At 39.3% G+C, this 27,461-nt stretch overlaps 1 protein-coding gene across 1 annotated transcript; it reads right to left on the reverse strand.

The window, feature by feature from the left end:
* Nucleotides 1-14,307: 14,307 nt before the first annotated feature.
* LOC137297362 (uncharacterized) lies at nucleotides 14,308-17,502 on the reverse strand. The gene is made up of 6 exons (XM_067829370.1): nucleotides 17,250-17,502; nucleotides 16,508-16,554; nucleotides 16,197-16,238; nucleotides 15,539-15,725; nucleotides 15,086-15,132; nucleotides 14,308-14,376 (listed from the first exon to the last, which is right to left on the reverse strand). The coding sequence occupies exons 1-6, from the start codon at nucleotides 17,500-17,502 to the stop codon at nucleotides 14,308-14,310; spliced, it is 645 nt and encodes a 214-aa protein (XP_067685471.1).
* Nucleotides 17,503-27,461: the final 9,959 nt, after the last annotated feature.

The raw sequence follows: 27,461 nt of genomic DNA on the forward strand, positions 1-27,461 counted from the left end.
AGATGGTTCCAAGGACGGTGGTGCAGTAGCTAGTGCCACTGTCATAGGAACCAGAACAATATCTTCTAGAATTCCAGATAACAGCTCTATTTTTACTGCAGAAGCTAACGCGATACTCACGGCTCTTAAATATATTGAAAGACACCCTAATCATAAACAGTATATAATCTATTCAGACTCTCTTTCTTGCCTTCAGGCTATTAAAAATATTTCTTGTAAACATCCACTTCTAACTGAAATTATTGAATTGTATAATAATCTTGTACTGGCCAGTGCGACATCGTCCTTTGTTGGTTACCCAGTCACGTAGGCATTTCTGGCAACACAATGGCCGATCTTGCTGCCAAGACAGCACTCAACAAATCTGTGACACCACTTCTTATTCCATACTCAGATTATAAAGCCACAATAAGATCTTTTATCCGTGATCTGATGCAGAAGAAGTGGGATACCCAGGTAGGTATAAATAAATTATATGCAATAAAACCTTATATCGGTTATAGTTACTTGGGTTGTCAGTCCAGATTTGAGGAGGTCATTATGCGACGATGTCGCATTGGCCATACGAGGTTTACTCACGAATATCTATTAAAAGGTGAAGATCCTCCGTTTTGTATCCCTTGTGATGAAAGAATCACAGTCAAGCATGTCCTGCTTGACTGTATTGAATATTCCATCACAAGGGATAAATTTTTTAATTCACGAACTTTGAAAGATCTTTTTAATAATGTTAGCTCTCATTTAATTATTGCATTTTTAAAAGACTTAGATTTGCTAAATGAATTGTAAATAGATAAATATTTTATTCATGGAAGTTTGAATTAGTAACTTAGAGTGTTAGTGGCTGTATCGTCGAGGGGGGGTAAAGCACTGTAAAATTATTGTCCTCCTGAGAGGGTACGTAAGTCCCAAAACATTTAAAGTACATCAAAACATTCCACTGTTTCTAATCGTAGAATAAGTGTCCTTTTAATTTATGGCTAGATTTTCTGAATTGCTAACGGCTGAGGGGATGATGTAAATCCAGCTAGGGTCCATGCAGGAAGCAAATGTACTGTAAGTCCCCATGGTCCCTAGCATGGTGATCTACCTTCTGTCGTTGGTGATATATAGCCCGTGTTTTATATTGTGTTGTCCTAATAGTGATCTTAGTTTTAACTTTCCAGACTAGTTTTAAATTGTAACTGTGATATTCTAGTTGTTTTACTGTCCTTTGCTGACTGGTTTATTTATGAAATTATATATCATCCATTTCAGTGTTAAATGTTCTCGTCACGATATGGCTGACATATTGCCGATGTGACGTTAAATATTAACTCACTCACTCACTCTTACAGCTCGTCTCAGGTAGGGGTCATCAACTGATATCCCCGATCATCTCGAGTAGGGTCATTGCCTGTATAACAGATCATATCAGATATATTTGTTATACTAGTCATACCTCTTTTATAAACCTATCTGCGATATTTTTCTACAGTAAAGTAGTTTCCTTAAAGAATCAGGTAGACTTCTGCCGTGACTTTGCACTGATTATTCCTAAACCCAGGTTTTAATGTACACGTTTCGAAACCTCATATCAGGTTAGATTTCTAATATTTCATAACCTGGGTTTTGAACTGGTTGTTTGATATGAGGTTTCGATGTAAAGGATAAAACACAACTCCGAGGTTTTGGTGGAAATGTAAACCCCTGCAGTCGCGAAATTCCTTCTTCTGCGGGTTTTCCATTATTTTTTCTTTTTTGCTCCCAAAACCTCGGAGTCGTGTTTTATCCTTTACTTACAGCTAATCTCAGGAAGGGCTCACTTGAGTGAAGTTTAATTAGCTGTCTTAGAGGACATCACACCATCTGGTCCAGACTTGATTATTTACAGACCAGTTCGCTTTACACGAATATTGCTGAACGTTTCGTTAACGCACTCAAACGACTTTTGCTATAATGTTTACTTGTTAAACGATATCATTTAGTCTTAAAATATAATCGACAAATCCTTATCAACAAAACCAAAACACGTGCTCTTGCTCGATAAAAACAGAAAGTCCACTATTTGAAATGAAGTCGTCACTTCTTTCATAGAGCGTAGTGGGTAGTTTTATTGTTTATACATCTATACTCCTCACCAAAAGATCAAGCACCAAGTTTCATCAGTGCAATACCTTTATCCATCTCGATAGCTATTTTTGTCGGCATTGGTAATCTCCAGCGTGCATTGTTGAAATGGTGATGCTCCGTGTCGCAGAGTCAAGAGGTGGAGTAGTGATTTGACCTTGAAACTCTATGAAAAAGAATGTCAATTTGGAAAGTAATCTGGATTATCATTACCACACATTGCATGCTCTTTGCTGCACAACTTCAGGTGGAAGGTGATTTCTGTTTGTAGAGGCCTTTTAAATCCGTGTAAGAAAGCTCATCAAAATCAACATTTTCAGGTGACATCGATTTTTTACTTGCGCAATTGTGTAAAATCATGTTGTCAACGCTTTGGTCACATATTTTGACGCTTTTTTAACACAATACGTAATGAATAGATGTTCAGAAATACAAAATGCCTATGTGGTTGGTTTCTTAGATCTCATTCTTGCAAAAGTAAGATATCCTGGTTCCACGTGCTAACAATATTCAATGTTTTCTCTACACAGATCTGCCAGTTAAGCATATTCACTTGACCCGCTACCTCAGCCAGGTAAGTGAAAACTGTTTTGTTGATTTGTCAGATGACCTGGCATGGAGGTATATATACCGGTATATATACTGTCCCGACAATCAAACTATATGTTAGAACTGTATCGACAGTCGAAAGTTGCTTCTACAAAACTTTGAACTTTTATATTACTGACGATTTGTGCACACACATAAATATGTACGTATGTATGTATGTATATATATATATATATATATATATATATATATATGGTTACAAATTGCTGAAAAGCATGTGCAAATATTCTGCATGCATGTACAACAGCTGCGCTTTTGTGCAAGGTTTTGCTAAGAATTTGCCAGTTTTCGCTGATTGTTATCTTTTATTGAACTAGTGTCAATAAATCTGTTCAACGTTACGAATTTGTTTCGCAGTAAACTGCATATTTACACAGTATGAAATATTTTGCAAAATTTAGTTTAGAACAGCTGCCCCAACTACCTGTCTATATTTACACTTCTGAGTCTACACTTTTGATAGGAAATATATATGGGACTATGGCCTTTCATACGATAAACATTTGAATTTGGGCTTGAATAATCCATTTGAAAAGAACGAATTTCTTCAGGTACCTGAATACTGTTTCAAGCACCATCTGACCTATCACTATGAACTGTTAGTTTTGGTCAAGGAAGAGGAAGATACCTGTACATTCAGTGAGAGGTCAACATTTTCGCAGTTTTCATTATGAAGACAACGTTGTCCTACATATAAAAACGGTACTCTGAAACTCCACAAAATATATTATTGTTGTAAATATATAGTAATCCCATAATATAAAGACTACTTTTTATATTAAAGTATCGTCATGGAATACATTAAAATGAGAAAACAGGTCAGATGTTTCATAATAGGAGTTTAAGAAAGTCCATACCTGTCGCGTTCACTGCTGTGAAGACTATTCTACCTTCTACGACTCGCTACCATCTTTACACTATGATAAGAAACGGGATTATCTTGTGAAAGCTCACCTGGTCAGCTAACGCTGATTTTGTTGCCTCTGAAAAGGATGAGGAAGGATGTGACTACCATACGTTGCACTAGTGCAAGGAGATCAAGGCGGCATTAAATCTTACTCTCTCACTTCACTAAGACAGAGGCAGTACACATTCTGCTTATTCCACTACGCTGGTATCTAATATCTCTGTTACCTATTTGTAACTTTTTACAGTCACCACAATGCTGGCAGGCATAGAGAACTTGCTGATTATATACTGAACCGCAAAGGAAACGTCATCTTCCAAAAGCAAAATTTAATGCAAACTTTCGTTTTCGTTTTGGTGGTGTTTCTGTTATGATTGTTTATCAATCCAATTTGACAGTGAGTTTTCTAAAAAAAGAAGAAACCCCAGACATATTGACCAAATGCACCTTAAATACAGACGTGTAAAAGGTGACGTATGACATTCATGGAAATGAAAATATACGTGCTTAATGGGATGAACCTTTCAATGAAAGCGAGTCTCAAACTTCCCCGAAAAACTTCTTGTCTGGCACAGTCGTCATGCGACGACTTGTGCGAGGTCAGAGGAACGAAACCTTGGCACGATTGCAAGTTGGCCAGGTCAATCGTTGGCCAGGTTGCATGGAAGATCATTTTCATATTCAGATTAGGACAATCTACCGACTGCAGGAGCGGCATCAGGCCACTGGGAGCATCTGACCAGTGGACGGTCTTCAGCATCATCACAAAGTCAAGACCGGCAGACTGCAACCATCTGCATGGTCGCTTCGCCAGAGCGATGGACGCCAGACTATTGTTACTCACAAACTACCCAACATGCCGATACAGTGCGTTTTTACGTTGAAGAAACTACTGCTGTCACAGACCATCTTGTGGTCCTGTCCTCACTCAGCATCGAAATTAATGTTATCTACAAAGGAGGATGGTGCCCTTTTCTGATGAATGCGCAATTATGTTTCGACAGCCGATGGCAGAGAGAGAGAGAGAGAGAGAGAGAGAGAGAGAGAGAGAGTATGATTTTCCAATGAGTGTACTGTTGCAAGAGACTCGTGGAGTGGTCCAAGCATTGTGGTGTGGGGTGCATTCGGTCTGAACCTGAGAACTGATCCTCTAGTGTTCTAAAATCTAGTTCCATGACGAGGAAATGGCCTGACAAGTCCAGAAAACCCCACGCCGTACTGGCTTTGACGTACCCTAATGGTACCATTTTTGGTGATATTGTGTTAACTCTAAATGCGATTCCCGAAAATTTGTTAACCATAAGTTTTAGAAGAACTGTTTTCTGTTTTCACTGTTAATTAGAACCAATTGAAGTCATATATACTTTAAGAAATTTCTGTCGGTGTGGCGTTTCTTTTGCGGGTCAGCCGCAATAAAGTGTCTGCAAGAGTTGTATGATCTCCAGGGAGTTGAAATTGTTATCATGCTGTGCCGCTGAGACAATGAAGGGAATAATACTAATGTCTTGAGCATGTATTAGTTGGGTGTATATATAAATATCCTGCAATGATGAAAAAGACGTGCAACCGTTTACATCACAGTGAGCTGTCATGTTTATTCTAACATCGGCGTCGCTCATATTCCAGTTCCAGTTCCGTGTATTCTTCTCTTATTCATGAAGACCAGTCCCCACCATTGTACCCCACGTTGTTTTAGGTGAGACACGACTGAAGGATCTTAACACACATAACAACATTCAACCTTCTCTGATTGAGAACCATCCACGTCAAGAATTGGTAAATCCGATCACAGGCAAACTGTAGCGCAAATGTGGTTGTGCAGCGTAGAGAAAATGACCAGTCTTCATGTATGCGAGCGAAGCGAGGAAAGGTTGGCAACGCACTTCACTCGCTTCGGTTTAAAGAGTATTTTTCATGCCAGAATATAATCTCGCCACCATCAAACGTTCACTCCCATTTCCTCACTAGGTTGTGCTCGCCGATTTCCAACCCCATATTTAATAATCACTCACGTGAAATATGTTTTATTCAACATTTGAAGCACCACTGGTATTCAGTTAGTTCTTCGCCTCCTTTACCCCTGCCAGCTTCCGGCTCAACGGAGTGAAGGAACAAGAATACGCAGAAATTATGAAGATATACCATATTGTCTAATTGTATCATGATTCTGTTGGATTGTATTTGTCATAAGTGTCGACGTTATTGTTAGGTCTTTTGTAACATTTATACCACAATAAACACACTTCTGGCGTAGTAGGCGTATGAAGCATGGGAGGTAACTCTTTATGTATTCCATACGGAATAATAACCTGTTCCTTCACTGCTTTGAACCGGAAGCTGACAGGGGTAATGGAGGCGAAGAACGGTCTGATGTACCTCGAGTTGCGCTTAAAATGTTGAATAAAACATATTTCACGCGAGTAATTATTAAATATGGCGTTGGAAATCTGAGAGCACAACCTAGTGAGGAAATGAGAGTGTACGTTTGATGGTGGCGAGATTTTATTTTGACATGAAAAATATTTTTTGAACCGAAGCGAGTGAAGTGCTTTGGCAACCTTTGCTCGCTTCGCTCGCATATATGAATACTGATCATATTCTCTACGCTGCGCAACCCCACTTGCGCTACAGTTTGCCTGTGATCCGATCACCTGACTATATTTTGAGTAAACTATATCAGACTCAAAAGTGACCACGCACTTCAGTTTATTATGTCCGTATGTTGTTGTAAGCATTTCGAGTAAATTATATACACATTTAAGCAGTTCCTTAAAATGTAGTTTACTCTATCCGCACACACCGGGCATATGAATAAGACATATAAAGCGAGTTGTCTTGTTTACATTTCCAGTTCCAGCTCTGTTCAGCCTACTCTTATTCATGTAGACAGTTACAACTATTGCTCTGAAGGTCTGGGGTAGAAGAGGCCTTCAGCAACCCATGCTTGCCATGAAAGGCGACCATGCTTGTCGTAAGAGGCGACTAACGGGATCGGGTGGTTTCCAATTACGCACATCGATGCTGTTGATTACTGAATTGTCTGGTCCACATTCGATTATTTACAGACCGCCGCCATATATCTGGAATATTTCTGAGTGCGGTGTCAACTCACTCATTCACTCACTCACTCAAACTAGTTTCGTGTGAGGGCGGGCAATATGACATTAGAAACGGATTCGTGATTCGGGACTGGGGATTCGAATCCTGATTCTGAAAAAGATATTCACATTCGGTATTAATTCCGAAAGCCTAATATGAAGAAAACGCAAACTTGATTTTCAAATATGGAAAGCTGCAGTTTAGTTGTTTATGATTTTAAGGTACCCAGGTTCACCAGGAGTACCTAGTACATTAGAACTAGTGAGATAATGTATACTAACACTGTTCGACATAATTTCGAATCTGAAAAATTTCTTGATGTTGTTGTTATGTTTGTTACAGGTGCACATCTTCTTCTTGTCTCTTACAACATTTAGGATTTGGGATTCGTATGTATGTATGTATGTATGTATGTATGTATGTATGTATGTATGTATGTATGTATGTATGTATGTATGTATGTATGTATGTATGCATGCATGCATGCATGCATGTATGTATGCATGTATGTACGTACGGTGAGCATATCCGACCCCGTGTTACGAGAGTGTATTTTCTTGAAATGTGATTACTAATTAAGAGATAATTATTGTTTTGGTCACAATGTTTAAAAATTTGAGTGATTGTCGTCATTATGGGTCACATTTTGTATCATAAATGTTCAGTGCTTTTTGTACTTTGGCAGCAGGCTTTAGCGTTTTAGAGTTACGCTTGACCTACATAACCACTGCCTGACCGCTCGCAGTGTTACATTCAGTAAAGCTGTTTCCCAACCTCAAACAAAGACTTTGGTGAGTTGATATTATATTTGTGACAAAAGTACTTTATATTGGACCCAGTTGCATTGTACATGAAACCTCTATTGTGAATCTTTTGTTTGTTGCCTTTGGTTTTGTTCACATATGTTGAAAATTTCAGACTTCTTAGTGATATACTTTGCTGGTTCTGAGGGGATTTCTTATACCTTTTTCACGGCAGATTATTCACCGTAGCAACCGTCATAAACTCATTCACAGTTAAGTCAGATGTTTACTAGAAATATTTCTGGGACGTATGGTACAAATCAAACTGGTGAATCGGATCTGACAAAATCTTTGTCGTTGATGCATCCATCACAAATGTCTATCGCTTGTCTTTCATGAAAGTGTTTGAAAGCTTTAGTTAGGCCTTCAATGGTGTAACCTTGATCAAACGGCTTTTGAAATCTTTCAAAAAAGAGCTTGCTCCATTGTATCTCAAAGATTGTGAAATGTAAAGACCACATAACAATGGACTTGTTGGAATATTGCAAGACATGAAAGGAAAGTTGACTATTGAAATCATACCTCTTGCCATACACCCATTTTGTCACTCCGAATCTGTATACATAGATCTAGATATGAAACAGTTGAGGCAGTCTTACTTGTCTTCTTATTTCAAGTTCAGTGGGTAAATCAGTGGAAGGAAATTGGTCATTTGATGATTTTTGAAGGATGTCAAATCATCGTTAAACCTAAATCTTAAGTTAAACGTCTGGGCCAAATTACCTTATTACCGAGATGAAATTCGATTCACACCCGTAAAGAAACAAATCCGCCAGGAGAAGCAAAACTGTTACCCATGGGTATGCCCATTTCTTGTCGGCATTTTGCACATTGTTTTTGACAAAAAATGTCACAGCTTGATAGATTACTGTCAGATATCTACACCCACTATCTCTAAACTTAAATCACTTTAAATTCAGCCACCGTTCTGCAGTTGAGTTGTGTCACGGACTTGATAAACGTATCTATATCTTCACGTGCTTTCCACATAAGATACTTTTGGCGCAATAATTAACTGTAGGTTAATAACATGTGCAAGAAATGATAAAATATGTTAAAAATATGCGTGGTGTAAGACTGGATATGAAACAGTGCTTTATACAAAAATATTCAAGGAAATGTAGAATGTATAGATTCTACTCAAATAATCTCTGATAACAATTTCTGATTCTGATTGTGTAAGTGAGGTACTGTAGCAACTGAATATTCTGAGCGAATACTGTTCAATTCAACATGGGATGTCAATGTCAACCTTTAAAAAAAATGTGTCTTCCCTTTAGATGGAAACGGTAAACAGTGCGTAAAATGGTATTTTTGTAAATTGTACAATTTGTTGCGGAATGGATGTAATCCCTTGATATTTTCTAGTCTTTTTCCGGTACTTATGACCCACTATCTTTCTAAGTTTGCGTTTAATTGAATGCCAAGAACTTCAGTGACCATGATGCCAGTCTAGGTCAACATCTTCACAGATTTAAAAAACACTCTTTCCAACCATTGAACCGAGTGACATCGCTTTAGTTTTATCTAAATACATTTTTAATCATGAATACTAATAGAACCTTTCCAAAGTGTTTAGCTCAGCTCTTATACTTTCTGAGCCAATCTTTAGATTTTGTTTCCAGGATAATGTCAACTATTAATCTTATGCTACTTGTTTCATAAAAAGCTGTGTATCGTCGGCGTACTGCCCTAATTTGTGCTCTGTATGTTATGAATAAATGCCATTAATCGTTGTATTGTCTCTAATCATTGTTGCCACGTATCCTGCAACAAAAAGAAATAAATATGGAGAGACTGGATCCCCCTGTCCTCAGGATCTACCATTGTCAATGAATGAAGAAAGGTGGTCATTTTGTATGACACAAGAAGTTGCATTACAAGTCACAACATATATCCACTTAATCATGTAAGGGCCAAAGCGAAATATTTCCAAAACTATAAGAATGGCTAATTGTGATACAGATATAAAATCTATAGAAAGTAGCATATCTTTCTTATCCTTAGATTTTGTTTCCAGGATAATGTCATCTATTAATCTTATGCTACCTGTTTGAGAATAAATGCTGTCTGGAATAAATCCTGTTTGATTTTCGTGTATCAAAAAGTCTTAATTCTCTTGGTAATACATGTGCTAATAATCTTGTATAACAATTTAAAAGAGTGATAGGTGACCAGTTTTATTACAGGTTCTATCTTTGGTTCCTTCAGGCAAGCATGTTATAATTCCTCTGTTAATGTTCAAACTCAAACAGCCATTATTAAATGATTCGCTAATAAGCCTGTGCACCCAAATATTTAATTGTTTTCAAAAGAAACCGTGAAAATTCAATAGGAAAGCCGTCTAGCTTTAGGATTTGGGTGTTTTTAGTCCTTTTACATGAGCTTTTGAGACCTCACTCAATGTATTTTGTTTTTCAAGATCAACTCTTCTTTCTTTATGTAGAGAATGGACAGAAACTTTAAAAAGGAAATTCTGAATTTTCTCTCCTGAAGCTCTGTCATTTGGGGGATACAATGTTTATAAAATATTCTTTGTTCTTCTAAGATTCTTTTACCATCTAATATATTTTCCCCTTATCGTGTATTAGTTGATTGATCAGCTTGCCTGTGTAATTTCGGTTTGACAGAAATATTTTGTAGGCCTTTTATCCTCCTCGTACCACTTTATTCTGTTCCTTATTTGATTTTCTTTAGTTCTCCCGTTTTTCAATTTCTTCTTGACGTTTTTGTAAGTTCCTTTAAATTTTCTTCCTAATTGTTTTGAAAATGTTCCCTACTTTCGCTTTCAACTTCATAGGTACTTTGTTCCAACTGTTCAACATTTTTACACCGGTTTTTCTTTAAATATTGAAGACATGGATATCGATTGACCTCTCACTTTTATAAGAACCGTTTCCATAAACAGATTGGAGTGAGCGCAACATTAAACCAAAGAGCCAGGAAACGATAACCAATAACCTTGTTGCCAGTCATATACAAACTGTTTGATACTTAGCAACACTCAGATTTCAAAATGGATCATGCACACCAGTATAGTCCGTGTGGGTTCAAATGAGAACGATAAATGATCAAATATCTCGAAATAGGGATAAGTGCACAAAACATAAATAAGACACATGGTCCGGAAACCTGTGCATTCAGCAGGATCTGAAATCTAATGTTTCTTGATCGACAGTGGAAAAGGTTCTTTAAGAAATCATCATGTAATATTGTGTAAGGCTATGTGTCTTATTTATTATCCCCCGTAACACGTTTTGCATGGGGTATTAAAATGCACCCCGTCCGTCCGTGCACATTTATCTTTTCCGGAGCAGAAATCTAAAACCGTTCATTACTTCTACACCAAACTTGACACATTGATTGATCTAGTAGTGTACTGGTGCCTTTTGATAGTTTTGGAATTCTGAATTAAATAATGCTTGCCTTTCCATGGCAACAAGTTTGACTTTGTAGACGGTTCTACTCCGATATTTTAAAGGGTGGTTCTGTTGGATATAGTCAGACAGAACATCATCTGTCTGTAGGGACTGTCCACTTGTTGCGTTTACTCCGCACATAACTGGAAACTGGGAACTGAGAAATGAATATTAATGTTCAGCTGGTTCGAGATTCAAGTCATTGTGAATTATGTCCAACAAACTTGTACATCCACACAACTTGATAAATTAGCGGTAGAGTAGTTCTGTAAACTGTAAATGGGGATGTCACAAGTTGAGTTGTGCAATATTTACCACTTATATGTTCTACCACAAACATCCGACAGAGTGTTCGTTAATTAATGTTTGAAGGAACAGTGCTGTTTTTGTGGGATTAATTAATAACATGATTAATATTTGGTACTTTTCATCATCTGTGAGCCCTTCTCGGAACGTATTCAGACAGCTTACATTTTCACATGTCAAGAATAGGGCGTTCAGAAGGACTATCGTTTGAACATGTTAGAACAATGGAGAAAAGCGCCAGTTTCACATGAAATACTAGTAGTGGTATATAATAATTTTTATTTCAACTTGGAGTACCTCAAAACACTGCAAGGTCCTGGTCGGGTTTGGTCTACAGCAACATATGTTCGTAGTAAGAGACAACTGACAAGGTAGTGTGGTTGGGCTTCTTGACCTGCATGTTTCTTAATCTGAGCAAGTTTAATATTGTTATGTTGACATTCTGTGTCACCCCAAACTGGTTTGGTTACAGTAGTGAGAAATGGTTCACTTGAATAAAAACTGGTTAAACAACTGGAACTGGAATTTTTGAACGACTCATTGAGTGGCGTTTTAGAAGTTAGAAGTCAGATATATATGTCAGCATATGCGGATAAAACTTAAGTCAAGACGTTTCGATACAGGTTCTTGAATCGTTTTCCTGTCAATTTTGAGTAAACATTACAGCTCAGTGTGCATGTGATGCAAACGGATTATGTTTTATTCATATACCTGGTGTATGCGGCAAAAAAAACCGTTCACGTAAATCGCCATAAGCCTTACATACAAACAAGAAGTCGGCTTCAGCATACTTCTGTTTAGAAACATCACAAAATATTTCTTTTCTTGGCACAGTTGATTAGAGCTATATGCTTAATATGATGCTCTTGATATATTTTAACATTTCCCAATTTTGAAGCCCAACTACATTTCCCATGACTCATATATAACATTACTAATATTTCTTGGGTAATATTGGTATGAATAACAGTTCATACCAATACTGTATGCACCGCTTGTAGTCAGAGATATGTGGTTTGCTGTTGACGTTTTCACACCAATATTTACATGCTTGCACATGAACTCTGTCAATAAAACTGCTAATCGTACATCCAGAATCAATGTCTAGTCCCCATGTTTAAGAACCATTCAATGAACTTGACATCACTTTACCATCAAAAACCTGTAAGATAACGTCATATGATAATTGTCTAAGTTTCGAAAGACATTTTCAAACGCCAAATAATTCTTTTCTAGAGTGAAACGATGAACTATTGGCTAATTCCTAGAAAACAATATCCTGGTACTTATTCTACGATCCCCTACTTTTGCAGCTTTTATTGGCTTTAAAAAAGACCATGATTGTATTGACGGGTCTTTGCTGTAGGAGCAACTAAGATCTCTAGGTGTGAATGGCAATATGTATAAAGCTATTTTATCACTTTATAAAAATGTCAAATGCGCTGTGGATATTCATGAGCAATACTTCCTGCTTCTATGTTCAGTGTGTTTTAAAACAAGGTCGTTTACTGTCACCAGTTATGTTATGATTTTTTACAGCATTTATAGTTATGTAACTGTAGTTCTGGAAACAGTGGGTTTCCACTGCTGGATGAAATGTATAAAGTTAATGACTTTTTAATTGTTTTTTTTTTAAATCAGCACTGTTCCAATATAAACAGGTTTCTGTGCATTGTTCTCAGTGGCTGTTTATTCGGGCTCGGCCACGCCCCTATTTACCATTTTCGGTTCCTTGCGCATCTGATGGTGGTTCAGATGGTATATGGCTCGACAGCATTTACTGTTGTCTTCGTAAGACAGGGGAAACAAACCTATCTACACCAGATGAAATAGCATTTTCGTCCCAGTAATCCACGTCTGAATGCATAATAAAACATGAGATTAATTTTCCACACAAATGCTGAAGCGCATAACGCTAGTCGTCTTCAAATGATTATAGCTTCCAGAGCTGAAAATCAATGTCAAGTGAGACAAATTCATCCCCTGAACGTTCCCTGTGATAATACAGGTGTATACGCATGACAGTGTTTAACATGTGTTTCAGTTGTATTGGTGGTTCAATTGACTTGTGACGTCAAGTTTATACAATAAGATACCCTCTATTCACAGCTGAATCAAATGCTGGGTATCGGATTCAAGTAACATGTGATGAATAAATATAGACTCAACAAAAGACAATTCTACACAATCCACAAATCTCCACATTTTATTCAGGCATTGGATTTATCTGCAAGGAAACAAGTGTATCGAATTACACATTTAAATAAACAGCCATGATTATCTTATTGTTAACAAAGCATCAATACAAACACAGCCGAAGTTGCTACCATTAGCATCTAATCTACCCTATATAATCTTACGACTTACTACCATTTTCATGAATATAAGCATGGGTATAGATGAATACGTTGTCGTTGTCGTCCAAAAGCATTATATCTCCAGAGTTATACTGAAGTGTCAGTTGGTTCCAATTCAAGGTAATGACAAGCCCCACAGCAACCTGACGTAAGGACCCGTGAAGGTCCCGGGGTAGAATAGGCCTTCAGCAACCCATGCTTGCCATAAAAGGCGACTCAGCTTGTCGTAAGAGGCGACTAACGGGATCGGGTGGTCAGGCTCGCTGACTTGGTTGACGCATGTCATCGGTTCCCAATTGCGCAGATCGATGCTCATGTTGTTGATCACTGGATTGTCTGGTCCAGACTCGATTATTTACAGACCGCCGCCATATAGCTGTAATATTGCTGAGTGCGGCGTAAAACTCAACTCACTCACTCACTCACCCCTGACGTAAGACAAACACCTACAATCAGGAGTTCAAAATTCTGTTTCTTGGTGTATGCAGGAACGTTATTACATTCCAAAGACACGTGTGCCCATCTGACATGCTGTCATATGATGGCGATAATGACGGTAGCGATATACCAACCACACTTTTTATCGAATAATCTCTCACAATACATACTAACTGTCACACCAAATGTGAGATTTTAATGTAACTGCGCCTTATATACATCATTACCGTAAGTTTGGTGTTGGGCACATGGGGGTTCATTCAGGCCGTGACTGTGCTGGCAACGACAGGAGCGGTAGTTTGCGACAATGCAGCCTCATGCTCGAGATGCTGGAATACGTCAAAGATGAAAACATCCATCAAAATCAACTTTCCTTCATTCTTTATTCCAATGCAATTGACGTGCTAAGAGTCTGAAGAGACACAGAAAGTGTACTTTGAAGCCTTTTCGTGGCACGTCTAAGGTTTGTAACATATTTGATATTCTGTTTAGCTTCAAAATGCATCGTTATATTTTCAGAGGAAATGTGTTGTAAACAGGTAAGGTACATGCTCTCTGTACCGATCCCATGGGTTAATTCAAATTTGGTGTAGCAGCCCCCAAATGAAGAAAGTGCGTGTACAGCATACTCAGTATTAGGGACGACATTCCAGTATATTTGCCCTTCGTACTTTTTTAAGGTGCCTCACTGATTCAAAAACACCAGGTAGGGAAAGTGTCACTTTTAATTATATCTGTGACATTAATAACATTTGTAATATTCTGTCATTATCTGGCACGTGTCGTGTAACAGTCAAAATCTGATGCGTCATTTCCAAACAGATAAGGTATCATTAAACATTGATATCATTTGTAATGAAACAGGCTTTAATATGAGTATATGACTGACAGCTTTAAGTGTCTACTGGCTGAAAGGCTGTGCTATGCTCATTCCCCTCTACCTCTGGTCTGTCTGTTTTACATATTCTCTTAGACATTTTACTGCATGTTATATCAAAGTGAACTAAATCTAAATTGAATCTCCTTGCCCGCCCTTACCCTAATCAGCATCTTATCGAAGCCATGAACCTGATCGTCTTCAATTTCTGCAACAAAACAAAATGAGTCTGTTGAGAAAAAGGACGCCCCACGTCATATTCAAGATAGTCAGTGTGTTTATCCAGAAGAGCGGGTAGCGTTGCTGAGAATAACAAAGGAGCCTCATGGGAGTGATGGATGCAGTAAACTGAAGGCCGAAGGCTGAATAGGCTCCTATTGGTATCAAGAGACGTCAGATGTTGTTAGACCATGACAAACTTGTGGTAGATAATTAGGAGTCCAGTGTGTACAGTCGTTGTCGATTAAAAGGAAACGATACTCAAGGCTCACCTCTCCGGGTAGCATACCCGAAACACTCTTTCAAATTGCTTTGAGTGTGACATTTAATGTGGATATGGAGCTAGAGAAATTGACTTACTGTTTGTATTTGTTTATTATGTATTATATACCCACGTGACATGAGGTCAAGGACGGCTGCGTAGCCCTTCTGGTCGATGTACTGGGTGAGAGTATTGTGCTCAGCAGCGTACAGGATCTCCAAGAACACCCGCATGTCGGCGTGTGAGAGATTCTCCTCAATCTTGTGTGCAAGGTGAAGTTCTCTCAGAAAGGTAAACAGGGTGGAACCAGCCCTTCGCTTCTGATCAAAGAAACAATATTCTATTTTTAGGAATATTTCAGCGAAATAGTTAAGTTCATCTACTGATACACAGTGGAGTTTGGTTGGTACGAATGAATGACCACAATATATGAACACCCCAGCACCAGATGTGTATTTAACATCAGTCAGGACCTGTGGAGATCCCGTTTACAACGGGTGTTCCGCAAATCATGCTTCTCGTAAGAGTATGTAGTCGAGGTCGTTGACGTGGGAGACACATGTCATCGTATCCCATATGAGCAGATTAATGCTCATGATGTAACTCACTGGATTGTCTTTTCAGATTTGATTCAGTTCACAATAAATCATGTAGCTAGAAATTGCTCCCTCCCTCCCTGCCCCCCTCTCTCTGTATGTATGTAGCTGTCCTTCTTCGTTATCACTTACTTATATGTATTTCTTGTTGACTGATTAATACAATAATACTGAAGTTTGGCCAAATCTACTCACGACAACTACCGTTGAGCCTGAGCCTGAGCCTTGCTGTAGATGCTGAAACAGAACCGTATATATATGTATTGGGTTAGGTGGCTGCCTTCGTGCGCTAACGGTTGGGTAGCTATCGTTGGGAACGTGTGTTCGAATCCTGGATGGGACTTAACCCAACACAAGTAGTAGAATCTGTACTATACTCAGAAAGTGTTATCCCATATGTATTGCATTCAGTATTTCAATATGCGCCGTCTTTGGACTTTAATCAGGTCTTGCTGAGTGCGGCCTTAAACAACAGAGCAAACTTTAAAGAAGCGTTCGGTACTTACAGCCTCAAGGTAACCCTCAAAGTGAGGAATGTCGTCTTCGTCCAAATCTGAAGATACATAAATTATGTGCCCATATCTACTTCATGTGCTATTTGATTCATAGAAATACATTTTGTCAAACATATCAAGGAGTCAGTTTCTGGTAAAAATTACAAATAACTACATCAGGGTTATGTAACCAATAACGGCTTATTTTACTGGCGTGAACCAATTTCCACGAAAACAATAATATGGTTTAACAGATTCATATATGATTCATTTTCTCATGCTGACAAACACTACACCGTCAAACATGAGTAAATAGGCTCAACCGTGTGTGTGTAATTAATGCTTTGTGTCCATCTAAGAAATCGTGTGTGTTTCACGGTGTGGGTTTGTGTGTGTATTTAGTATATTATGTCCATCTAAAACGTTTGTGTGTATATGAGTGCGTGCTTGGGTGTATTTAGTGTTTGGGGTCTATTCTAAGAAAGTGTGTGTGTATCTGTGTGTGTGCGTGTAGTGTTTTGTATCCATCTAAGAAACTGTGTGTGTGTTTATGTACCTCTGTGTGTGCTTGTATGCACATTATTGTTTGGACTTAATATGTGTGTAATTAGGGTTCAGCTGAAATACTGTGTATGTAATTAGTTATTTCTATCCACCCGAATCTCGTGTGTGTAATAAGCGACCTATGTCTGCTTGAGGCATTTTCTGTGAGTTAATGGTGAGGTGTTTCATGTTGACGTGCACAGATACATACGATCGATGAGGCGAATGATATTAGCGAAAGTCTGGGCTGAGATGAAGGTTGTGAGGGAGGCGCTGCCCTGCTCGGCAGCCTGGATCAGCTTGTGGTAAAGGTCCTTTTCAGCAGCATTCATATGGGCAAACTCGTGGCTCTTCCGAATATCCTTCAGATAGTCGGCGAATTTCTTGGGATCTGTGTAGTCGTGATGACTGTTGGCCATGACGGCCGTCACTGTTACTATGGCAACAACTAGAAGTTTCATCATGCTGAAACAGGACATACGTTCTTACAGATCATGCGAAGCCTGATTTAGTATTGCATAGTAATGACTGTACTGTGGTGAAATTCAGGCTGGAGACCGGGTTCGAATCCAGAGGTTCTAAACTCAGTTAGTCCAGAGCCGTTTGTGGTGGGAACATGTATCAAGCCTCATCAATGAAAGACGGAATCTCTGATTCTTAGTTTCTATTGTTAAATAAAGCAACTATTCACCTTAAAACGAAATGTGTTAAAATAAAAATCATTATACAAATAGTGCATTCATTTCGTGGTTTTATATTTCATAGACAGCTGGATGAACTATACAATCCATTTATAAAACAAACAGAGAATCCAGTTAGCGTTTTTCAAGTGAGAAAATCAAAACAGTACCTGTCGTGTTTCACTGTTGGAACACTCGCTGTGGCTTCACGTGTCGCACTGGCCTTTTTATACTGTGAAAGTCTAAAGGATAGGCTGCTAGAAAGCTCACCTGAACAAGCCACTCCATGTCTGGATATAGGTCATAGTTATCGGTTTGACCTTTTGCTTGAAATTGCTTTTGACGTCCGTTAATGCGACCCTTGTATTTCCAAAACGGTTTGTATCAAAAGCATAGGTTCTAAAGAGTTACAGTAAATTTTGACTGTATATAATCACATGAGAAGTGGGGACGTTGCCCCCTTTGGAAATATACGGTGACTAAAGTAGTTAAAGGCATAAAATGTAATCAGAAAAAAACTACTTCAAGGCTTATGGTAAAAAAGGCGTATGATATCGCCGAAGAAGTTCAGAGTTTATGGTAAAATGACATAGGTAGTCTTTGAAAGTACGGCAAAGCTTATGATAAAATGACGTAGGTAATCGCGGGAAGTACTTCAAAGCTTATGGTAACATGGTATAGGTAACTGCGGTAAGTACATCAAGACTTATGCCCGAATGGCGTACCTAGTCGCTGAGTAATGACACAAGGTTTGTCCGATCGCAGTCTCGGGTAAACGTCTGAGAAAGCCAGCGGCAAATAACATATAAGAACCTGACACCGAGAATACAGGAGACGTTAGCGGCTGGAAATACGATGACCCATATGATTATCAATTACCATCTGCATTGTATTAGCCACCGAACCTGAAATGAGTAACGGTGTGTGCATCAGTTTTAACATTTTTTGTTTCCTTCAAGATTATCCATATACTGTGCAATATGTGCACGTACCTTGTACATTGCTGTATCGTCATAGATGCCGTACACAACGTTAGGTGAGTGAGTGGGTACGTACAGTTTTACAATATTCCAGATATATGGCAGCGGTCTGTAAATGATAGAGCCTGGGTCAGATAATCCAGTGGTTAACAGTGTTTCTTTATATGTTTGTTATTAATTAAGTAATAATTATTATTGGGTCACAACATTTAGTGTTTTGAATGTTAAATATGATGGGTCACATTTCGTTTTAATATCTGGTCAACACTTTTAGCATTCTGGCATTCCGGAATTTATCCGCTCCTAGTTTTCGATGTTCACTTCTGGGATACTGTTTCGAGACCATTCTACAGTGTTGACGACATTCGTTTCTGCCCGAACTTTCGGGAAATGGCTTAGTAAATATATAAAAAGGCGTGTTGCCATGTGGAGGGCGACACTCACACTCATACCCATTCACATTACTGCCAACGCTTGAAATCCTGTCAATACCTGATTCTACATTATCTGATGTCGCACCGATCGCTGTGTTTACATTTTGCCAGAGTTGATTCTCTCTCACACCAAGACTTTGAGTTTGCTATATTGTATTTTGTGACCCACTGACTTTGTCTGATTTTGTCTCTCTTGAATTGTATCTGAAATCTGCATTGTTATATTGACTTGTGACTTTGTATACCTTGCTGTCGGTGTATAATAACAGAATTTGAACGTAAACAACTTGTCTTTGTTCTGTTTTGCTGGTTTACAAGGGGATTTGTTAAATTGTTGTCACGGTAAATTCTTAACCGTAACAACAGCATGAGCATTAATCTGCACAAATGGGATGCCATGACACGTGTCAACCAAGTTAGCGAGCCTGACCACCCGATCCTGTTATTCGCCACTTACAACAAGCATGGGTTACTGAAGGCCAGTTCTAAACCGAATCTTCACGTGCCTCATCAATTAGGAAAGGGCATGCCATGCAAAGTTTAGTGGTTAGTATTTTCTGAGGTCAATGTATATATTTGTTTCATATTTTCGTTATTTTCACTTTATATGACATATTTTCATCATAATAAATGCCTCATGATATGATGCTTCAGTGACAATAGCAATGGCCGATGTTCTCTTTAAAACTACACTCTTCAAAAAAATGAAATGCAAAACCCAAATGTCACTGAAAATTTGGTGTTATTCCAGGATGTGTAGATCAGCGGAAAACAAAGATACATGAATTTTGTGGAGCAATGCCTGTACCTCCTGGATAAAGATCGAATCAGTCGTTGGATGTTCTGCTGTTCCCCATTCCCCCTGCTGCATGTGGAGCAACTGTTGAAGATTCTGTGGTGAATTACACCGTCGACGTACCCGTCTATCGACCTGATCCCAAAGGTGTTCGAATGGGTTTAGATCCGGGGATCTGGAAGGCCAGGGGAGGGTATTGATGTTGTTGTTGGTAGTCAGCTAGTCCACTGTGGCGAGTGCTGTGTGGTGCCTGGCGTTGTCCTGTTGGAAGAGCTGCCGTTGACAGTCAACAATGTGAAGGACAAGCGGACGGAGAATCTATTGATGTATCGATTGGTCGTCAGATTGCCTTGGACAAGCACAAGTTCAGATCTGCGGTTGTATGAGGTCGCTCCCCACACCATAACACTTCCATCACCGAATCTGTCCACGGTCTTGGACGGTCATTTGTCGAATTTGTTTGACGAAATCGATCCCACAATCGAGTTACTGTGCTTGGATGAACGTTGAATTCACTCTTTGATTGGCCAGCTTGCAATCGTCCAATTGCCTGATTTCGATCGGGGGCGTTGAGAATTTCCATTTTCGTGTACAGTACGTGCAAAGATCGTGGATGAAATTGGAATGTTACAGTCACATCCAATCAATGTGTACTCATGCTTTGCACGTGAGAAACAATCAATGTGCCTCATATTCGCGCTGCATGACATCCACGCACATCATGACAATCTTGATTGATAAAACCTTTCAACATAATTTATGGTTGCGTTTGGTCAAGCAGGATCTTATCAATTACAGAAACAATGCGCAACCCTTAAAATGTTTGAGTTTACATATGTGTACAAAATTGTATCATTTTTGAATTTCATTTTGCGTTTCTTTTTTTTGAAGAGTGTATTATGTTATGGTGCCATATTTGATCAGGTGTACAACTGACTTGCCGTAGCACGCGTTTAAGACTGGTACCGCGCTGGGGAAGGGTTCGAATGGTTTTTTTCCGAACACATTTTATATTCATGTTTAAATAACGCTTCCTAAACATATTCTAATATTCTCTACTACGGGGATCGCATAATCAGCAACGATGTTGTTGTGTATTCATTGTTTAGTTTTCTTTTTATTATAACCTGCGGTGGGGTAGCCTAGTGGCTACAGACAAAGACTCGAGTTCGACTTTCCACAAGGGTACAATAAGTGAAGCTCATTTCTGGTGTCCCCCGCCGTGATGTTGCTGGAATATTGCTAAAACAGGCCACTCACTCACTCTTTTTTCTAAGCAAAAGGAATTCCTGCAGTTGAAGACAGCATACATTATTTGAATTTTACAGACACTTTTCTACTCAGCACAAGGTTTCTGGTCCTTTGATCACTTGACTTTAGTCAGTCTACTGGCCTCCGTTGCAAGAGGTCTGGAGTGCTGTCGTGCAAAGTGAGTTTCGCAAACGCCTGTGGTGACGTGGTGTTTTGTCGATTAATTCCTGACCTACCCAGTTCAAAAGTTTCAAATGAAATAACGACATTTTGACGTCACTGTAGTTATCAAGGGGTTAAACTTAATGGATGTATTTGGTATCAGCTATATATGTCACTGTATTTAAACAATTTGTAGAAATTGTCAGGTAGGAACAGTGGTAATACCTCCTGAATTGTTGAATGTTATACTTAGATATACAATTTATACACAGGAGGCGGGCGAACCCAATGGGTAAAGCGTTCGCCCATCACCATGATGACCCTGTTTATTACTCCACTTCCCATAAGTGTTTTATTGCATACATATGCAAAACATTTTCTTCATAGGAGTACTATGAATCACATGTGTATAAATGTCTGACACATGATTGTAAAGTGTTATATTTGTGACCTCTTCTCGACGTTTGCTTGAGAATTATTGCGGTTGTTGTAAAGCATATTAATACTTCCAGTTGAGGCAGGTTAGATTGTTACAGATTTACAGCCATGTTTCTGAGAGATGAGGGGTATTGAAAAGTGTTACCATCAGTGCATATCGTATTGATTTCAGTAAATACTGTCGTTCTAACGTTTTGAAAGAATAGTCAACTGTGTAATTCTTACAGTACAATCTGATTTGTTTGGTGAATGCCATCAAATGAACAGATCGATTCAGATGATCCACTCGATTGTCTGGTTCATACTCGATTTTCTATAGACATACGGCTAATAGCGGAAATATTCTTCAACACATGAACATGACATGGCAAGTCATTTCTGTTGTTACAGGACGGGACATTGCCCTTTTTACTTGTTCACGAACACACTCCAGCTAATCTGAGCCAGATGGTGTGTGATTGAGTTTTACCAGACAGTAATCTTATCTTCCTTCACTCATGAACACTTACTATAGTAGATCAAACTCACTGCTATCTTGCTTTGTCACACAGTAAACTTTGACTGATTTACCAGAACATGGTAAATATCTACGCAACAGAGAGTACACACAGGAAAACTAGATCTGACCATAGGATTCTAAGCGCAAGAAGCAGCTGAATCATGCTTACTCACAATACAAAACACACAAAAAGTGTTTTCAATCAATATTAACAGTACGTGGCTCACAGGTAGACAACACACACTACAGCTGTTCATAATATAACCGAAGGTATAATTACTATGTTTCACATTCAGGGTTTTGTGTGACGCTCAAATGTGACAGGTACCCACAAATGTGACAGGTACGCACAAATGTTTATAATGGAAAAAAATCGTTATTGTTGACTGTACCCACAACACATCCCTGACTTTGGTGTGAGTTTGGTTGTTTCTTTCATAGCATTCATGTGCATAATTTTGTCCACCAGTCCACATGACGAATGATTCATTTGAGGCCATTTAAATTTTTGCATCAAAATGTACAGTTTTCCACACCTTTACTTCACGGAAACTTCATATTGACTTCATGGGGCCTTTGAAATATCAATTTGACGGAGTCGGTGGAAAACCTGAAATTTACATATTGAATAGAATGCAGCAAAGAGGGTTCGGGTGTTTCTGGCACAGTCAGGCTGCTCAAACTTTTCATAAGCTCATCCCTTGCACCCTTTCACACACAGCACAGACAGCAAATAGCACGTCTCTGAGGAAGTGCCACCTAGTTGAATTCACCAAGATCTTTTCAGAGAATATGGAAACATACCCCACTCACAGAAGGCTGTGCTGCCGTTGGGGAATATGGGCACAGTCCTGATCTGCGCTTAGAGATAACGAGATACCACACCAAGGCGTTGAGAACATGGGGATCAAGACGACGGTTTACCTGAGATGCAAGAGCTATTTTAAAAGCTAGGTAAACATAGCTGCCATGTTTTCCCTGGAACTTGTCAATCACGCCGCAGTCAATAGGGACATAACATTTAATGACACGTGTAATTTCCTTCATCAGGTACGGTCAGGATTTGAGTCTCGAATTCTTCTCAAGGTGTATAAAGAATTTTATAGTTGTCATGTCCTCAGCATTTCCTGAATGGTCTTGGGAGTCGAATATAAGGGAAGAACCACACCATCATGTTGCTAAAGATACTGCGTTTGCACTTTGCTTGACATCCAGTGACAAGGTGTTGGACAGTGTCGTTAAATCCGTTCCATAATGCGCATTTCATGTTTACATTTTGACGTAAAATCACACAATGACGCTTATCTGTGTGAAGTGACTGAGCAGCAAACTCATTCCATCTGTCTTCATCCATGCAAGGGACTGAGCATAGCTGCGCCCTTCAACACACTGCACATAAACAAGGTGCAGCAATCTGTGCAGATTTGATATGGCACTGTGTTTGCTTACACTCATGTCTGTTGTGTGGTAGACAGCCATAAACACAACCAAAATGAACGTTAAGGTTCTGTCCAATATCGGTAGCTCTTTTTAGGTAACGGTGGTATGCTTGAATCATTTTCATCATTTGGCACAATGCAATTGTGTCATAAGAACCTCCACGACATTGTCGTACCTGACACATACTGAGGGAAAAGAAAGGTAGAGGCTATGTTGTCTGATATTCAGCATATGAGGTTGTCTATTAGGGCTGTAACGATGCATAGAGCTATCGATAGATTGCAATTGTTGAGCCTCCAATAGCAATTAATTGATGTCAGAAAGGAAAACTTATCAACGCATCAATAGTATCAAGTCTATGAGTGAGACTAGTTTTACACCGCACTCAGCAATATTCCAGCTATATGGCGGCGGTATGTGAATAATTGAGTCTCGACCAAACAATCCAGTGATCAACAGTATGAACATCAATCTGCGCAATCGGGAACCGATGACATGTCATGTTTCAACCAAGTCAGCGAGCCGTCTGAACAGTCACCCTTATTGTCTATTTCCCTGTCTCCCCATCCACAGTCACCCTATTGTCTATATTCTTGTTTCGCCCACTCAATAATACCGAAAAGGTATGAGAAGACGACTGGACCATCAGTACTTGTATTCGGCCCGATGTTTGATGTGAAGCCAGACCATATGATCCTGTTAGTCGTGTCTTGCGACAAACGTGGGCTACTGAAGGCCAATATTCTAGCCTGGACCTTCACAGGTAGCACCGATGGCATGTATGACTATTGATAGTGTAGAAAGTGACTTCGATTGTTAAAATGCAGCGCAAAATACAGTTCCGTTTTCTTTTTTCTTGCATTAGTATTGCAACGGTTGGTCGCAACTGACTATATCTATTGCAATAGTTGTTTTCTCAACAGTCACCCCTATCGTCCATATCCTTGTTTTCTCCTCAACAGTCATCCCTGTGGTCTCTATCCTTGTTTACTCTTAAACAGTCATCCCTATTGTCTCTATCCTTGATTTCTCCTCAACAGTCACCTTTATTGTCTACGTCCTTGTTTTCCCCTCAACAGTCACCCCTATTGTCTATATTCTTGTTTCTCCCTCAACAGTCACGGCACCCGTGAACGGCCACCTCCTCGTGGTGGGTGCTGGGTAACGCTGACAGCCGTTCATCCCCGTTGTGGACCCGGGAGTATAATTGGTCCACTAACCCGTTTGCCGTAGGTTGCGGCCCTGTGTCGGTGGAGGAGGGGATCCTGGTGGTTGAGGGCATGGGAGCAGGACCATTGTTCCTATTGCTCAACACACCACTTTGGCCCTTACTTCACATAGACGGGTTGTTGAATGGGCCCGGTTCAACCAATCGGCTGGTCATGCCAAGCCCTGTGCATGGACTGTGTATGTGTCATTGCACAAATTTTATTTGGAATTGTTTGAATTTTCTTGGCACTGCTATTGATCTCTAACTTTTTGGATTGTGAAATATGATAACATGAACTTTGCCTAGAGTCTTATGCCAGAAGGCGGTGGCTTATGGGCCAATCTGGTGGATCAATTATTTACAATTCTTCTTCTGGAGTATATCATCTGAGTACCCTTGGTGCTGCCGGAGACCCACTTGTTTTTAGCATTGTCCTTGTGATACTCCGTGGTGGGTGGGGAGCTCAGATGATGAACCATATTAAAGTAACTATGGCTTACACAACCCCCATTAAAAGAAACAAGCGTCAACTTGACAATGATGATGATGAACTACGACCGTCTATTCCGACCACTGAATACTGGTCACGATTTCTAGTGATCGAGACTCTTGACAAATCACCTTTCAAATTAAACCCATTTGTGGTATCTAAAGGTATACATGACATCGCAGGTGAGGTACGAATTATCACACGACTGCGTTTAGGTTCCCTACTTGTAGAATGTAGCAGGAAACAGCAATCAACCAACCTGTTGTCAACTGAGCTGTTTGTTGGCGTCCAGGTTTCAGTTACTCAACACAAGACTCTGAACATGAGCAAAGGGATTGTTAGAGACCGAGATCAATTGTTTGCAGATATGACTGAGTTTGACATCTTATCAGAAATGAAAGATCAAGGGGTGACTTTTGTTAAAAGATTCACAACACGGATAAACTCAGAAACAAAACCTACTAACACATATCTCTTCCACTTCTCTTCTCCAAGTATTCCAAAATCAGTATGAGCAGGATATTGTAATATCAGTTTTGATACTTACATCCCCAACCCGCTCAGGTGTTTTAAATGTCAGAAATATGGACACGGTGTAAATACCTGCACATTGTTGTGTGTGCTCACTGTGGTGAGTAAACACACACAACAGAAGATTGTGGCAGTGATTTCAAAAAATGCACCAACTGCTCAGGCGATCATTCGTCATTTTCTAAAAAGTGTCCAATTTGGAAAGAGCAAATGGAGATAAACAGAATAACGTTTACTCAAAATATCTTCTTTTCTGAGGCAAAAAAAAATAGTAAAGAGATCTGATCTTCCAGAAAGTTATGCTACAGTGGCGTAAACATCATCTGAGTCTAGCTCTAAAAGAACAAAATCACCCACAGGCTGCCAAACTACCCTGACGTTGGTAAATTGCGATTCTCCACAGCTTTTGTACCCTGCTATATCATATCAGACTGAGGAATCACTTCCTAGTACATCAAAGTCTTCTTCTGATCACAAATCATCAACATCTCAGTCACACTCGAAGTCTCAATCGACAGCTGATGGTCAGTAAACTGTTAAAAGTAAACCTAAGCCTAAGCCTGATGCTTCTAAACAACAAAGTGGCAGAGCTCCTAAAGGGTCACAAAATAGAATTCAATTGTTCAACAAATATGGGTCTCTTGAAGACATGGACGTTTCTGAAAACGTCCATTCTAGGGCACATAGCTTGTCGCCCTCCAAAAGAGAGGGGTAGATCCCCAATAAATCCCCCTAAAAGATAGTTTATTCCAATAATATTGTACAGTGGAATTGCAGAGGACTGAGGACTAATTTACATGAATTACAGCTATTGGTCCAAGATTTTACACCTTCAGCATTATGTCTCCAAGAGACATATTTAAAACAAACAGATATATTGACCTTTATCATTTTAATGCATACCATTGTTTTTCACCTCCGGGTGATAGGGCCACTGACGGATCATCACCCATTCTAGTCAGACAAAACGTTATTCAAAGCCCTGTTCCACTTATCACTAATATGCAGGCTGTTGCAGTGAGAATTGCTTTACATGTAGCGTTTACGCTATGCTCTCTCTATATTTCGCCGTCTTCGACGTTTGCCAAAACCGATCTTCAAGCTCTATATGACCAACTCCCGAAGCCCTGTATTATAATGGGAGATTTAAATGGGCACAACCCACTCTGGGGTAGTGTAAATACAAACACAAAAGGTAAATTGTTGGAGGACTTTTGTTCTGACAATGATTTATGTATTTATAATGATGGCTCCAGCACATATTTACACCCTGGTACAGGGACTTATTCTGCTCTCGACTTGTCACTGACAATTCGAATGGTCAGTCCAAGAAAACCTCTGTGGAAGTGACCATTTTCCCACTCCATCATCAAGGCAGAATATTAAAAAAGGCTAATTGAGCTCTATATGAAACACTGTGTGCTGAAAGACGTAAACCTGAACGTTTTATTGCCGTTCCTGATGCTGTTAAAAGTTTTTCTGATGAACTGAATTCCATAGCTGATGAGTGTA

The sequence above is a fragment of the Haliotis asinina genome, chromosome 9, assembly GCF_037392515.1.
Source record: "Haliotis asinina isolate JCU_RB_2024 chromosome 9, JCU_Hal_asi_v2, whole genome shotgun sequence".
Lineage (NCBI taxonomy): Eukaryota > Metazoa > Mollusca > Gastropoda > Lepetellida > Haliotidae > Haliotis > Haliotis asinina.

Bases quoted from the DNA above. Each gene is read 5' to 3' on its own strand.
- LOC137297362 (XM_067829370.1), bottom strand. From the start codon at position 17,502: ATGATGAAACTTCTAGTTGTTGCCATAGTAACAGTGACGGCCGTCATG. The intron at 15,726-16,196 runs GTGAGTAGATTT...TTCTTTGATCAG, and splicing joins CAGGCTCAACGGTAGTTGTC to AAGCGAAGGGCTGGTTCCAC. The intron at 15,133-15,538 runs GTGGGTATATAA...GTTTTGTTGCAG, and splicing joins CGTCCTTGACCTCATGTCAC to AAATTGAAGACGATCAGGTT.